Source organism: Palaemon carinicauda, chromosome 16 (genome assembly GCF_036898095.1).
Source record: "Palaemon carinicauda isolate YSFRI2023 chromosome 16, ASM3689809v2, whole genome shotgun sequence".
Lineage (NCBI taxonomy): Eukaryota > Metazoa > Arthropoda > Malacostraca > Decapoda > Palaemonidae > Palaemon > Palaemon carinicauda.
Window position 1 is genome coordinate 63750248 of NC_090740.1, and position 17650 is coordinate 63767897.

General features: G+C 41.5%; 1 protein-coding gene across 1 annotated transcript in view; it reads right to left on the reverse strand.

Annotated features, from left to right (window-relative positions):
- Positions 1-17650, reverse strand: part of LOC137655748 (protein artemis-like) — a 116809-nt gene that overhangs the window by 52219 nt on the left and 46940 nt on the right. Inside the window, 1 exon segment of the mRNA XM_068389811.1 lies at positions 4111-4274. Coding sequence (XP_068245912.1) covers positions 4111-4274 — 164 coding nt within the window.

Consider the following 17650-nt stretch of genomic DNA (forward strand, 5'->3'; position numbering starts at 1 on the left):
ACGGTCTGGACTTCTGGCTGAAGGGCAATATCCTTTGCTGATCCCTTCGCAAAGGAAGATAACATCACTGGATGTTGAGTCAAAGGAACGTAAGAGAAAGTGAACGGGACATGATATCCATTTCGGAGGGTTGAGACCATCCATGTTTTGGCCCCAAGGATCTCCCATCACTGCCACCTGTGTTTCAGGCATCCTCCCACCAGTGGTTGAGCAGGAAGAATGTCTCCAATAGCGGGAATTACCACATCTTCCCCTTCTACCTCCATTTCCCCTAGCGCCTTTATGCTGAAAGGCCTGTTTGGGGTTTTGCTTCCTGACATTAGACTACCTTTCTGCGCGCCTGTCTTTGCACTGGAAAAGATCTTGGTGCCAAAGGTGCCAAAGAGTTGGGGCAAGATGTCGCTGCCCTGTGGAGAGGCGAGTCTTGATTCACTTTCCTCCAGCGCTCTGCTACTGCCTCAATGTCTTCCGAGCTAAAGAGGGAAGGACCCTCTTACAAGGAGTTACATAACTTGAGCGCTTCTCTCTTCGGAACCTGCCCTTGGAATTTTGAAACGCCAGAGTCTCGCCGTTTCAAGATCAAATCTGCCCACTGGTTAACCGTGTCATGGGCGAGAAACTCAGCAGCTCTCATCCCAGAAAGCAAAAGGGTATTCATTGCTTCCAACTTATCTTGGTCAACCAAATTCTCATTGGCAGTCAGATAACCAACAGACCCAGACCAGTAGTCGATCCACAGAGCAGCTTGGACATTTACTTTTGCAATCCGCTTCACGTTCACGACTTCCGCAGCCTAAAACATCACCTATTGTGCTGCCAGTCTGTCAATGGGCATACTGTGCCAAAGCAGAGACCACTGGGTCCAGTGGCAGTGTCAAAGGGTCATCATGCAGGATGTCATAATACTTCCTTTACTGAATACCGCAGAAAATAACTGCAATATTCCAAATTCTTGGAGTATGAGAGAAAAAGTTCAGGACCATATCCTTACCCTCAAGAGGAGGATACAATGGATCACCCAATCCATTTATATTCCTTATGCAGAATGGTCTAACTCCCTCTGGTCCACGGCAGATGTCTTGGGACTAACTGGCATAGGCAGCACACCATCAGAATGATCAGAATCACTGTCCTTCAACTTATCCAATTTCAAGCTCCCACCCATAGGAGCTTGGGTAGGGTACGATTTATCAACAGTTACTGAGCCAGGGGACGGAGTCGATGAGGAGAGGTTCTGTGTCACAGGCAACAGCGCAGGAGTTACCGTGCAGCGAGCGCCCTTCTCTCCATTTAGATTCTCAAGCACTTTTTAAGTCCAGTTCTTCGGAAGAGTTTTCGCATCCTTTCACTCCTGGGGCATAGCCATAAAAGAAGAAAGGAGACTTGGGGTTTAATCTGAAGTTCCTCCGAAGACTGGGAAGGCTGCCGAGGTACCAAGGTGGTAACAACAAGATCCAAGGGCAGAACAGTTGGAACAGTATTATTATTATTACTTGCCAAGCTACAACCCTAGTTGGAAAAGCAGGATGCTATAAGCTCAAGGGCTCCAACAGGGAAAAATAGCCCAGAGAGGAAAGGAAATAAGGAAATAAACTAAGAGAAGTAATCAAGAATCAAAGTAGAATATTTTAAGAATAGTAAAAAAATTAAAATAAATCTCTCGTGTATAAAATATAAAAACTTCGTGAAACAAGAGGAAGAGAAATAAGATAGAACAGTGTGCCCGAGTGTACCCTCAAGCAAGAAAACTACCCCAAGACATTGGGAGACCATGGTACATAGGCTATGGCACTACCCAAGACTAGAGAACAAAGGTTTGATATTGGAGAGTCCTCCTCCTATAGTCCATTTCTTTTAGCGAGGCAGATTTGCACCGACTCGCAGCGGTGCCCTTTTTGCTCGGAAAAGTTTCCTGATCGCTGATTGGTTGGACAAGATAATTCTAACCAATCAGCGATCAGGAAACTTTTCCAAGCTAAAAGGGCACCGCTGCGAGTAAGTGTAAATCTGTCTCGCTAAAAGAAATGGACTATAGAGGAGCTGCTTACCATAGCTAAAGAGTCTCTTCTACCCTTACCAAGAGGAAAGTAGCCACTGAAAAATTACAGTGCTGTAGTTAACCCCTTGGGTGAAGAATTGTTTGGTAATCTCAGTGTTGTCAGGTATATGAGGACAGAGGAGAACACGGAAAGAATTGCACAGACTATTCGGTGTGTGTTGGGAAAGGGAAAATGAGCTTTAACCAGAGGGATCTAATGTAATACTGTCTGCCCAGTCAAAGGACTCAATAACTCTCTAGTGGTAGTATCTCAATGGGTGGCTGGTGCCCAAGCCAATCTACTAAATACTAATGAAATTTACCGGTAACAGACGATAGTTGTTCACGAGCAAAACCTCCCTTGGAGAACTCGAACCCCTGCTAGTTCTCGGGTGAAAGGTGTCTCCTGCCTTGGTCCCCCATGTCTCTTTGTCACTTTAACTACGATAATTCCCAGTTTCTCCCCCAAGGGATCAGGCTGGTCATGGGAAGTCTTAGTCTATATACTTTTGGTATCTAGACTAGTGACCTCAAGACGAAGCTGGTCCCAAGGAGGAGGAGGAGCATGCTTGGGAATTCTTTGACCTCGAGAGCAAAGAATACCTTTTAAACTTCTTCCACTGCCTACCATACTGCTCACACTGGGAGGATGACTACCCCGGACACTTGTCGCAGGGAGAAGTCTGAATGCAGGAGTGTCATCTGCATGCAAGGCAAGTCAGTTACGATATGTCTCCATAACGAACAAAAACGTACAGCAAGAGCTGCCAGATATGCCACACCAAACCCGAATAACTGCAATCCTCAATTCCATATACACCTCCTGTACAAAAGAAAAACTGAACAAAAATATTTTACAACCAGGTAAATAAGGGGCTGAAGGCAGAGTGAGATGGCACATCTTTACTCTACCGAGGCAAAAACAAAAGAGACGTAACTCAATTGGCGAGTGTGTGAGAAGGGTGTGCAGTCTACCAAACCCTAACAAAGGATTGTGATACCTCGTGTAAAAGTTTATGGCTAATTCCAGCTGCGCTGAAAACCGTTATATCCATAGTAAAGACCAAAGGGTTTTTATGTTGTGTAGGAACAAATCTAGTTTCATATAAAACAGGAGAAAGGTCCAGCCAAATAAATTACTTGGTGTCTACTGTCAGAGGAAATGTTTACTGGATGTAAAAGATTGTAAGGTCATACCAGAAGACCAATATCAGTGAGCAACATTATTTGGTAGTGATGGATTTTGATATGGAAACTGGAAAAAAAAGGAAGAGAAAAAATGCAGGGGCCAAAAGAATCAAGTGATAGAAGCTGGAAGAGATTGAAATATGTAGGCAATTTAAAGTAAGTTTTAAGAAATAGCTATTGAAGACCTCCGGTATATACCATGAACGACATTGAAAGGAATTAGAAATACATGTGAAAAGCAGAATTTTTCCAATGAAAAATTTATGAATGAAACTACTATTCATCCTCTCTAACTAAGAAAAGCAATGGGTTTACAAATATAAAATCAACACAGTAAAGAACTTGCGGTATATAATGAATGAGAGGATAATGTACTAAATTAAATCTATTATAAAATAGAGGGATTAGTTATCTGGCCTCAATAAAGCACTAGAAGAGTTGGAAGACCCAGTCCAATGTGGCTGAGGACTATGAAGAGTGAAGTAGGAGATGATGACTGGAGAAATATTGATTTAAAAGCTAAAGATCGAAACGACTGGCAAAATCTATCTGAGGCCCTTTACGTCAACAGGCATAGGAGAAGATGATGATGATGAAATATCAAAATATGAAAAGAGAAGGGATTAATGGAAATTAAAAAAGCTTTGATTGAATGACAAAAGAGACTGAAAACAATCAGACGCTGCATGAAGAAAGTTGGAGACTTCTAAAAGTTAGGTAATTCTCACTTAGTACATTATCAGGTAATATTTTGGTCTTTGAAAATTTTCACCGGTTAGTTCTACGAGACTAAATCAGCCACATTAAAGAAACCTACAACCAATTTGAGAAAAACTCTAAGCTTAAGATAGGAACAAATTTTGTTTAACACGTTGCCTCCTTACCCTCCAATCACACGCATGTATCCAAGTTTCCGTCGCATCAGGAGTTAGAGCGTCTTGAATTTCAGGTACAGTGTCATACATCCGATACTTCCAGCGGCTGACGTGAATACGCATACCGAACCTCTCGTGGAGACTTTTGTACACGTATTCATAACCATATTTTGCTGTTAGGGATGAAGAAAAATAAAATCAAGTCTTGAAGTCTACCATAATAAATGCAATCAAGTCTTATTTAGTATGTCTACCATAATAAATGCAATCAAGTCTTATTTAGTATGTCTACCATAATAAATGCAATCAAGTCTTATTTAGTATGTCTACCTTAATAAATGCATTCAAGTGTTATTTAGTATATCTACCATAATAAATGCATTCAAGTCTTTAGTATGTCTACAATAATAAATGCATTCAAGTCTTTAGTATGTCTACAATAATAAATGCAATAAAGTCTTATTTAGTATGTCTACCATAATAAATGAATTCGTCTTATTTAGTATGTCTACCATAATAAATGCAATCAAGTCTTATTTAGTATGTCTACCATAATAAATGCAATCAAGTCTTATTTAGTATGTCTACCTTAATAAATGCATTCAAGTGTTATTTAGTATATCTACCATAATAAATGCATTCAAGTCTTTAGTATGTCTACAATAATAAATGCAATAAAGTCTTTAGTATGTCTACCATAATAAATGAAATAAAGTCTTTAGTATGTCTACCATAATAAATGAAATCAAGTCTTATTTAGTATGTCTACCATAATAAATGCATTCGTCTTATTTAGTATGTCTACCATAATAAATGCAATCAAGTCTTATTTAGTATGTCTACCATAATAAATGCAATCAAGTCTTATTTAGTATGTCTACCATAATAAATGCAATCAAGTCTTATTTAGTATGTCTACCATAATAAATGCAATCAAGTCTTATTTAGTATGTCTACCATAATAAATGCATTCAAGTCTTATTTAGTATGTCTACCATAATAAATGTAATCAAGTCTTATCTGGTATGTCTACCATGATAAATGCATTCGAGTCTTATTCAGTATTTCTACCAAAATAAATGAATTCAAGTCTTATTTAGTACGTCTACCATAATAAATGCAATCAAGTCTTATTTAGTAAGTACCATAATAAATGCATTCAAGTCTTATTTAGTATGTCTACCATAATAAATGTAATCAAGTCTTATCTAGTATGTCTACCATGATAAATGCATTCGAGTCTTATTCAGTATTTCTACCAAAATAAATTAATTCAAGTCTTATTTAGTACGTCTACCATAATAAATGCAATCAAGCCTTATTTAGTATGTCTACCATTATAAATGCAATCAAGTCTTATTTAGTATGTCAACCATAAGAAATGCAATCAAGTCTTATCTAGTATGCCTATCATAATAAATGCATTCAAGTCTTATTTAGTATGTCTACCATAAAAAATGCAATCAAGTCCTATTTAGTATGTTTACCATAAAAATGGAACCAAGTCTTATTGAGTATGTCTACCATAATAAATGCATTCAAGTCTTTAGTATGTCTACCATAATAAATGCATTCAAGTTTTTAGTATGTCTACCATAATAAATGCATTCAAATCTTATTTAGTATGTCTACCATAATAAATGCAATCAACACTTCTTTAGTATGTCTACCATAATAAATACAGTCAAGTCTTATTTAGTAAGTCTACCATAAAGATGCATTCAAGTCTTATTTAGTATGTCTACCTTAATAAATGCATTTAGGTCTTATTTAGTATGTCTACCATAATAAATGTAATAAAGTCTTATTTAGTATGTCTACCATAATAAATGCAATCAATTATTATTTAGTATGTCTACCATAATAAATGCATTCAAGTCTTATTTAGTATGTCTACCATAATAAATGTAATCAAGTCTTATTAAGTCTACCATAATAAATGCAATCAAGTCTTATTTAGTATGTCTACCATAATAAATGCATTCAAGTCTTATTTAGTATGTCTACCATAATAAATGCAATCAAGTCTTATTTGGTATGTCTACAATAATAAATGCATTCAAGTCTTATTTAGTATGTCTACCATAATAAATGAAATCAAGTCTTATTTAGTATGTCTAACACGATGAATGCATTCAAGTCTTATTCAGTATTTCTACCATAATAAATGCATTCAAGTCTTATTTAATATGTCTACCATAATAAATGCATTCAAGTCTTATTCAGTATGTCTACCAAAATAAATGCAATCAAGTCTTATTTAGTATGTCTACCATGATAAATGCATTCAAGTCTTATTCAGTATTTCTACCATAATAAATGCATTCAAGTCTTGTTTAGTACGTCTACCATAATAAATGCAATCAAGTCTTATTTAGTATGTCTACCATGATAAATGTAATCAAGTCTTATTTAGTATGTCTACCATAAGAAATGCAATAGAGTCTTATTTAGTATGTCTACCATAAGAAATGCAATAAAGTCTTATTTAGTATGTCTACCATAAGAAATGCATTCAAGCCTTTTTTAGTATGTTTACCATAAAAATGCAACCAAATCTTATTGAGTATGTCTACCATATCAAATGCAATCAAGTTTTATTTAATATGTCTACCATAATAAATGCAATCAAGTTTTATTTAGTATGTCTACCATAATAAATGCAATCAAGTCTTATTTAGTATGTCTACCATAACATATGCAATCAAGTCTTATTTAGTATGTCTACCATAAGAAATGCATTCAAGTCTTATTTAGTAAGTATACCATAATAAGTGCAATCAGGTCTTATTTAGTATGTCTACCATAATAAATGCAATCAAGTCTTATTTAGTATGTCTACCATAATAAATGCATTCAAGTCTTATTTAGTATGTCTACCATAATAAATGTAATCAAGTCTTATCTAGTATGTCTACCATGATAAATGCATTCGAGTCTTATTCAGTATTTCTACCAAAATAAATGAATTCAAGTCTTATTTAGTACGTCTACCATAATAAATGCAATCAAGTCTTATTTAGTAAGTCTACCATAATAAATGCATTCAAGTCTTATTTAGTATGTCTACCATAATAAATGCATTCAAGTCTTATTTAGTATGTCTACCATAATAAATGTAATCAAGTCTTATCTAGTATGTCTACCATGATAAATGCATTCGAGTCTTATTCAGTATTTCTACCAAAATAAATTAATTCAAGTCTTATTTAGTACGTCTACCATAATAAATGCAATCAAGCCTTATTTAGTATGTCTACCATTATAAATGCAATCAAGTCTTATTTAGTATGTCAACCATAAGAAATGCAATCAAGTCTTATCTAGTATGCCTATCATAATAAATGCATTCAAGTCTTATTTAGTATGTCTACCATAAAAAATGCAATCAAGTCCTATTTAGTATGTTTACCATAAAAATGGAACCAAGTCTTATTGAGTATGTCTACCATAATAAATGCATTCAAGTCTTTAGTATGTCTACCATAATAAATGCATTCAAGTTTTTAGTATGTCTACCATAATAAATGCATTCAAATCTTATTTAGTATGTCTACCATAATAAATGCAATCAACACTTCTTTAGTATGTCTACCATAATAAATACAGTCAAGTCTTATTTAGTAAGTCTACCATAAAGATGCATTCAAGTCTTATTTAGTATGTCTACCTTAATAAATGCATTTAAGTCTTATTTAGTATGTCTACCATAATAAATGTAATAAAGTCTTATTTAGTATGTCTACCATAATAAATGCAATCAATTATTATTTAGTATGTCTACCATAATAAATGTAATAGTCTTATTTAGTATGTCTACCATAATAAATGCAATCAATTATTATTTAGTATGTCTACCATAATAAATGCATTCAAGTCTTATTTAGTATGTCTACCATAATAAATGTAATCAAGTCTTATTAAGTCTACCATAATAAATGCAATCAAGTCTTATTTAGTATGTCTACCATAATAAATGCATTCAAGTCTTATTTAGTATGTCTACCATAATAAATGCAATCAAGTCTTATTTGGTATGTCTACAATAATAAATGCATTCAAGTCTTATTTAGTATGTCTACCATAATAAATGAAATCAAGTCTTATTTAGTATGTCTAACACGATGAATGCATTCAAGTCTTATTCAGTATTTCTACCATAATAAATGCATTCAAGTCTTATTTAATATGTCTACCATAATAAATGCATTCAAGTCTTATTCAGTATGTCCACCAAAATAAATGCAATCAAGTCTTATTTAGTATGTCTACCATGATAAATGCATTCAAGTCTTATTCAGTATTTCTACCATAATAAATGCATTCAAGTCTTGTTTAGTACGTCTACCATAATAAATGCAATCAAGTCTTATTTAGTATGTCTACCATGATAAATGTAATCAAGTCTTATTCAGTATGTCTACCATAAGAAATGCAATAGAGTCTTATTTAGTATGTCTACCATAATGGATGCATTCGAGCCTTATTTAGTATGTCTACCATAATAAATGCATTCAAGGCTTAATAAATGCAATAAAGTCTTATTTAGTATGTCTACCATAATAAATGTAATAAAGTCATATTTAGTATGTCTACCATAATAAATGTAATCAAGTCTTATTTAGTATGTACCATTATAAATGCATTCAAGTCTTATTTAGTATGTCTACCATAATAAATGCAATCAAGTCTTATTTAGTATGTACCATTATAAATGCATTCAAGTCTTATTTAGTATGTCTACCATAATAAATGCAATCAAGTCTTATTTAGTATGTACCATTATAAATGCATTCAAGTCTTATTTAGTATGTCTACCATAATAAATGCAATCAAGTCTTATTTAGTATGTATCATTATAAATGCATTCAAGTCTTATTTAGTATGTCTACCATAATAAATGCAACCAGGTCTTACTTAGTATGTCTACCATAATAACTGCAATCAAGTTTTATTTAGTATGTACCATAATTAATGCATTCTAGTCTTATTTAGTATGTCTACCATAAAAATGCCTTCAAGTCTTTAGTATGTCTACCATAATAAATGCAATCAAGTCTTATTTAGCATGTCTACCATAATAAATGCAATCAAGTCTTACTTAGTATGTCTACCATAATAAATGCATTCGAGTCTTATTTAGTATGTCTACAATAATACATGCATTCCAGTCTTATTTCGTATGTCTACCATAATAAATGCATTCAAGTCTTTAGTATGTCTACCATAATAAATGCATTCAAGTCTTTAGTATGTCTACCATAATAAATACAATCAAGTCTTATTTAGTATGTCTACCATAATAAATGCATTCAAGTCTTATTTAGTATGTCTAACATAATAAATGCATTCAAGTCTTATTTAGTATGGCTACCATAATAAATACAATCAAGTCTTATTTAGTATGTCTACCATAATAAATGCATTCAAGTCTTATTTAGTATGTCTAACATAATAAATGCAATCAAGTCTTATTTAGCATGTCTACCATAAAAATGCAATCGTCTTATTTGGTATGTCTACCATAATAAATGCAACCAAGTCTTATCTAGTATGTCTCCATAAAAAAATGCAACCAAGTCTTATTTAATGTCTACCATAAAATGCACCCGTCTTATTTAGTATGACTACCATAAAATGCAACCAAGTCTTATTTAGTATGTCTACCATAAAAAATCCAATTAGCCTTACTCAATATGTTTATCCTATAACTCAGTATGTGTAACATACAGTACATATAGCAGCTAGTTTATTCCTGTGTATAACATACAAACCTTTTTCTGAGTGGGGATTCGTTAACGTGGTGAAAGGGTTTATGCATTGCCATTATCAGCAAAGCTATACTTGTCAGAGCCACCCATAATAGGTTGGTTTGCTATGAGAAATTAGACTAAAGTCTCTCATCATCAATAATACACACTGGTCTACAGTGATAAAATACTGGCCAACCCTAGACATGAATAAACACATGTCTGAGGCCTTTGTCCTGCAGTGGACTAGAAACAGCTGCACTAGTTATATAGCACAAACAGCAAATAATCTAATTAATGCTTTAACTTCATAACTAAAGGTTCCTTGACAAGAATCCCCTTACTAAAAGAGCTTCAACAAGAAATGGATGAAGCATATCACTCAAAACTGATGAGCTACAAGACTGGTCATGAGAAAGCTTACAAAGCAAAACTTTTACTACCATGTCATGTACTGGAGATGAATACATCCATCCATCCTACTGATGTCAGACAACTCTTCAGCAAAGTCATGTCATCAGCATTTTAGTAGACATATTGATTCATGTAATTTAATTTATACTGATGCACGAATATCACGCCCTATTAAGTTGAATTATACAATGAAAATTGATAAAATTTAGAAGTTACGGTAAGCAGCTCTTCTTGGAGCAGGACACTCCAAAATCAAACCATTGTTCTCTAGTCTTATGTAGTGCCGTAGCCTTTGTACCATGGCCTTCCGCTATCTTGGGTTAGAGTTCTCTTGCTCAAAGGTACATTCACGCACACTATTCAATCTTATTTCATTTCCCTTTCTTTTTTTTAAGTTTTTATAGTTTATGTATGAAAGACAGATTTCAATTTTGTTACCGTTCTTAAAATATTTCATTTCAACTGTTCATTACTTCTCGTGTAGTTTATTCATTTTCTTATTTCCTCTCCTCTCTGGGCTATTTTTCCTTGTTGGAGACCTTGGGCTTATTGCATTATGCTTTTTCAACTAGATAATGAAGCTTGCTCAACCAAACAACTGGTATAGTGGAATTCCATAGACTAAAATTAATCAATTCCAAAGGGCCATTTGAGTACTGACCTGTTCAAACACTGAATTATGGGGAGTCAAAGTAAATGGGTTTAAACAATTCTAGACTCAACAATCCATTGTTTTAAAAAACGTTCACACACAATTCAGAGCACTTTAAAGGCTTAAAGGTTGCTCATTAATGGCAGAGGCAAGGGAGAGTGACATTGCCCTAGCACGCAGAATAACGCCCGAGAACTGACCATACATTCATATAATCAGCGCCCAATACCCCATCTCCACCCAAGCTATGACTAAGGAGAGCCAGGCATTGGCTACTGATGCCTCGGCAGATATACCTATAGGCTTCCCCAACCACCCCAACCTTAGCTTACAAGGATGGTGAGATTGAAGCGACCAAAGGAACTAACGAGTTTGAGTGGGAGTGAAACCCCAGTCTGGCGTTCACCAGTAAGAGATACCACAAAAAATCAGAAACCCAATGATTATAGGAAATTACTTTTGAATTCGACTGGACATAATTTCCACCATGTGAAAGATACTTTCTTTGGCACCATTAGACCTAATTTAACTCTTGTACAAATTCTTTTTCTTAAAGCAGTAATTTTCTGGACACAAGTCTAAGCAGGCGTGGTAGCAGTGTTTATGGTGTGGAGCGCAAACATTATTCAGCAGAATGACGGATGCGAGGGTTATGTTTATAAGAAAGTCCTCTCACAGACCTCACCTGTGACTAGAGTGCTGAATCAAGTGTCCCAGTGTTTGCTCTATTATAACGCTTATATCTCCTTCATTGTTATAGATTTTGGTTTAGAATTCCAGTTCTAATTCTTGAATAGTTTTGCTATTGCTTATGAAAAAAATCAGTGCCAAATGGTGTTTGCAGCACTGTGCCATAGGGGGGAAGATTGTGGCAAGGCATCTTAATATTGGTGATGCTGTTAAAATTTATTATGAGATGTTTATAGTTACTGACAGCCCTTTTCTACCCCGCCTGCACATCGAGTAGACACTGGCCTTCGTCTTGGAGTTGTAGGGCGGATGAGGTGGAAAGTCATGCTTAAAGACAAAGAATTGCTTAGTTGGGGATACATAAAAATGACAAATTCGAAGATAATTTGTATTTTTCCTAACCATACAAACCTTAGCTATTTACATTGGGTTACCTTTTAGCACAGCTGAAATGGCGAGCCATTAGAATTTAACGAGGGTGTATTACCCCCGCGCTAGTTAGTGGGGGGGGGTAGGGGAGTGGTAGCTAGCTACCCCTACCCCCCTCACACACAGATGAATGCTCACTTTCACTTAGAGGTAGGACTTGTCTTGGGGGACAGGGCTGGCGGGCAAATATGTGTAAATAGCTAAGGTTTGTATGGTTAGGAAAAATACAAATTATCTTCGAATTTGTCATTTGTTCCGTAACCGAAATACAAACCACGCTATTTACATTGGGTGACTTACCCATTAGGTAGGGTGGAAAGTCCCCAGCCATACTGGCTTTGGCTTTACCCGGGGACTCAGAATCCGAGTGAGTCGCACTCAAGAAAAGGAGTCCCTGCACCACACAAGTTCCTTGCTCCGCAAGGAACCGTGTGACCTACATAAGCTTGTGTGTGAAGGAAGAAGTGTGACCCGTCCTAGGCAGTTGACCTGGAGTTCTAGAAGGAACTCTGGGTTAGGACGTTCCCAATACCACCTCGTCAAGGTATGGGGGACGCGACAGTATTGACTCAATACTCGGAACACAAGGAAGCATGGTCTACCTGCAGAGGTTCGAGGTCAGCTATGCAGAGACCAGGATGCTGCTTCCCCGTAGAGGGGATGATGAAGAAAGAAATAAGAGCCAGACATACTTCTTTCGTTCATGCAGACTAAAACCTGATAACAATGCCCTCAACCTTCTGCTACCTGTCCAAAATGGAGCCTGAGGTTAGACCAGCTGTTGTGTAGCCACCACAGAGCGATAGAAAACGTATCGAGACTCCTGTGGTCACACCCTGCAGGAAGCGGGCTGGGAAGGTCATTACACGCTTCCAGACTCCAGCTTGTAGCACCTGCGTCATAGAGTAGTATTACTCGAAGGCGAGGGACGTTGCGATGTATCCAACATCGTGCTGTAGGGCGACGTGACGGGGGAGGGTCTGGAGACAGGTCGAGATGAATGTCCTTGAGTCCGGGCTGAAGAGGTATACTGGTGACTCTCCCCCGTGTCCTCCTTGTGCTCCCAAATCGGCTGCAACTGAGGACAAACTGCAGCTGTTCCCAAAGCTAACCTCTCGATTCCTTTACTGGCAAGAAAGAGAAGGTCTTGGGACATCAGATACAGAATGGAGACTCGAAATCTTGAAGGAATTGGACCGCAGGGCCGGGACCCCCAGATTCTGAGTCTAGCCAACAACTCAGGAGCGAACCCGAATGTTACCTTCCCCTCTTCCTTAGAAAGGGCGGAGTCGTACGAGTCCAAGAAGATTGCTTACGCACTGGCCGTAGCCAGAGTGAGCAGGAGACCCAAGGCGGAATACAATCCGAGGCCTGTCGTAAAGGGTCTTGAGAAGATCTCTTAAAGGTCTAAAAGTCCGAGCCATGCTCCAAGTTGGAGGTCTCACTCCGACTAGGGCAGGGACGATCGTAGCTTCGCATGAGCGAAGAAAGATCCAGCGGGCAGGAAAAAGTTATTCCTTTAAGCCTGAAGGTCAGGGAAAGGCTGAGCGACAGGCTTCATTGCCGAGAGCGGAAAGGAGTTCCCTCCCGCCGAAAGGCAATAAGACCGTTATTGCTGGAGAAGAGGCCTCAAGGGAAGAGGTATATCTCCCACGACACCAACCACCGAAGACTCTTCACTTTGCCTGGAAGACCCCTGCGGATGACTATCGCAGATGACGCGACCTCCGTACCGCGACTGTAGCGGGTTGTCTCTTCTTGAGGAGGAGGCGTAGCGTCTCCAGGCATGAAGCCGAAGGGACGCCCCGGTTCGGGAGAGATGTCGCAGTGTGGTTGTTCGAGTAGCCTGTGCCGTGGGAGAAGCTCTCCCGGGAGTTCCGTCAGGGGAAGCAGAGGGTCCTGAAACCGTTCTGCGCATAGTCCCAGTGGAGCTCTCAGGGCCATTGAAAGGTTGACAGACAACCTGGTCTTGTTGAGACCCATTCTCAACAGACAACAAAGGAGGGAAGACGCAGGCGTCGATGTTGTCCCACCATCACCGGAATGCATCTTGCCAGAGTCTCGGGGTCTGAGACTGGGGGGAAGAACAGCGGAAGCTTGAGGTTCCAAGCTGTTGCGATCAGGTCCCCCAGACCAGGACTTGCTGGTTACTCAAGGTCAAAGACCCCCAGGTACACTCACTCTACGAGGCTCTGCTCGGATAGTCGGAGAGAACATTCCTCTGCCTGGAATGAGAGAGCCGATGGTGGTATTGAGAGAATCTCAATCATCCCGGTATCTCTACTGCAAGATGTGAAGGTGTGAAAATGCGTCCCCTGCTGGTGAGAACACGCCAGAATCATGAAGTCGACACGCACGGGGTGACTCGGCAGGAGCTGTAGGATCTGTAGAGGGGCCAGACTACGGCCCCTAAGCCTGCCTGAATGATGGAGAGGTATCCTTCAGGTCTTGACCATAGCCCTGGACCGGAACATGCCCCCCCCCCCCCCCCTCTTTCCTTTGACAAGTCCGAGAACAGCATCAAGAATGTGGGGAAAGGACGAGAATATCCACTACCATCAAGAGGTTCCATAGGTCAACACCCATTGCAGGTCTAATAGTTCCACTGGTCCCATAGGGGCCAGGAAGTCCGGTTAAACGTTGCCTGAAACCACCGGAACTTGGACCGCCCCACATGGAACTTATCCTGAGGCGACCGTTCGGACTATAGACGGGTCAATGAGGAAAGGAGAACTAGGAAACGTTCCAAGGTAGGGCTGAAAGCTCTGCTTGACTGAGAACAGGTACTGCGACTCTCCTCAGTCTTGCCACAGTCAACTGAAAGGAAGGCTCGGAGGATGTGGCAAAAGAATCTGGCGTCCCCAGGTGGTCAACCATCCAAGTACCGACCAGAACCGACGTTGCTTAACCTCGCTGGACGGACGAGAAGCGGGGTTTCCAATGTGGTAAGGCCGTTAACTCAATATCATGGCCAGATACTCCAGATGTTGAGGCAGAAGAAGAGAAGGCTCCAAGCAAAATATCATGAACCCACACTCATGGTAAGCATCCGGAAGCTTGTCCCGGCGCTTTAGAAGGTCGAACCCGAGCCTACCGGAGTTGACCAGCCCTCCAAAAAGCAGAGGAGGCGGAAGCCTGCACCTGAGCGGCCATGAGGAAAGCAGGGAGAGTTCTCTGGGGAAAAAAAAAACCTGCTATGCCACGGCGGGATAGCCACACTGCATCATAAGCAGGAATACTTGCAGTCTAGGCTGAATTCGACGAGCTCCCTGGAAGATGGATGGAATGGAAACTGAAAGTACCCGTCCTTCCGATCCAGGGTTTAAGGAGTCCTGTCGCCTCGTTACCAGTCTGATCGATTCTGCTGTTCTACGCTGGCCGAAGTTTGTTCGACAAACTTGATCAGGGCTGAGAGGTCGACTACGGAATTCCCCTCTCAGATCCTTCCTTACAAGAAAGGATCGACTGAAGAGGCCGGGGGTGAAGCCGTCGATGATCCTATGGAGGACCTTCGCCTAAGGTATGGATCATTCTGCCCAACAGGGCAACTCTTGCCGACGCTATGGCATAGAAGTTCAGAGACACTGAATTCGCTGACAGAGACGGCAGGCGCGATATCCTTGGCTACTCACAGAGATTGTGCGGGAATGGGCATCGGGAAGCTGTCATCCAGATGAGTAACCTTAAGCATCCTCCCAGCGAGAAACCTGCAATCCTAGAGTTCGTGAACTCTGCCGCTCCTTTTAGGACTATGCCCCCCCGGGGGAGCCTCCCGTGCCATCTGTTCCTGACAGGAGGAAACTGCAATTGGACACCTTGTCCCAGTTTTCGTAGCCGATAACTTAGGCCGACGTGGTTGAAAGAAAAGGGCGCTGGAGCCCTGCAGAGTCTGGAATAAAGCGCCTTGGAGGAGTGAAAACGAAAGTAGATTTCTCCGCACAGCCGCTGTCTAAGTCTCTGTCCTTGGGCACAAACAAACTCTTCTCAAGGATGGAAGGGTGTCTGAGGTCGTCGACCTCCACAGATGAGACACCCGAAGGAAGCCCTCAGTCAGTGCGTCCAGATGGTACAACATCGAGCTTGTCCGCAAGTTAGATACTTAACGACGAAAGGCCAAGGTGCCTGAGCTCGAGAGGAGGAAAGTACCCATGATCTTCCTGTAGCTTCCTTGAACCAAACCTCGGGCCGTAACCGAGGAGGGAAAGGACCGGGTAAGCCCCCAGAGGAAGGGGTAAGCAGTCACCCCTTGGCCGATGGAGAAATCTCGAACGGAAAGCCCCCCGCCAAAAATCCTTCCAGGGAATGACGGGGAAGGGCTAACCCAGGTTCTGGAAAGAGGAGTGTTGCTCAGACCTCCCTGAAGTTTCTTCCTATTCTTGCAAGTGCCATGCTCTGCGTTTACGGGGTGAGGCCGTGTTCTGGAAATACGCTCCAGAAGAACTCGCCAGGCTGGCCATGCTGCGAAAACCCCAATGGGAATCGTGGTCGCAATCGCCCTGGAGCTCGCGCGATGGTAATTCAAAGATTTGCGCGTGGGCAAACGTGGAATCGCCCATGCGCGGTCACGCAGGAACGCAAACGAAGGTGAGCGAAGGAGCGCAGAAGGAGGGCGAGCGTGGTAGGAAGGGCGAGAGATGGTGGTCGGCGAACGATAACCCATAGACGAGCAATGGATACTGCAAGAATTAAGCCGACGTTCGTGCGAAGAAACACTGTAGGTTCGAGCGATGGAACACCGTTGGTTCGCGCGACGGAACACCGTCGGTTCGCGCGACGGAACACCGTCGGTTCGCGCAACGGAACACCGTCGGTTCGCGCGACGGAACACCATCCGTCCGCGCGATGGAATACCGTTGGTTCGCGCGCGGGTGAACATTGGAGAGCATGTGCGCGAACTCGCATGAGCGTAGACGTGCAGGCACGTGGGCGTGTGAGCGCGCAGGCGAACGGTCGCGCGGGAGCGCAGGCAAGCGGTCGCGCAGGCGAACGGTCGCGCGGGCGCGCAGGCGAACGGTCGCGCGGGCGCGCAGGCGAACGGTCGCGCGGGCGCGCAGGCGAACGGTCGCGCGGGCGCGCAGGCGAACGGTCGCGCGGGTGCGCAGGCGAACGGTCGCGAGGGTGGGCAGGTGAACAAGCGCGAGTCCGAAGCGGCGAACGCAGGCGTTAGCGCGATGGCGAAGAAACGCGCTGCCGCGTGGGCGAGGAAGACCGCTGGCGATATGGATCAACAGAAGATCGGTGGTGAGCTGGTGAGCGCTAACACGCAGGTTGGCGATGGCGCGTTGTGGCATGTCGACGCGTTGGAGAGCAGCACGGGCAGGTGGGCGATCGCGCGGTGGCGAGCAGCACGCGCAGGTGGGCGATCGCGCGGTGGCGAGCAGCACCCGCAGGTGGGCGATCGCGCGGTGGCGAGCAGCACGCGCAGGTGGGCGATCGCGCGGTGGCGAGCAGCACCCGCAGGTGGGCGATCGCGCGGTGGCGAGCAGCACGCGCAGGTGGGCGATCGCGCGGTGGCGAGCAGCACCCGCAGGTGGGCGATCGCGCGGTGGCGAGCAGCACCCGCAGGTGGGCGATCGCGCGGTGGCGAGCAGCACGCGCAGGTGGGCGATCGCGC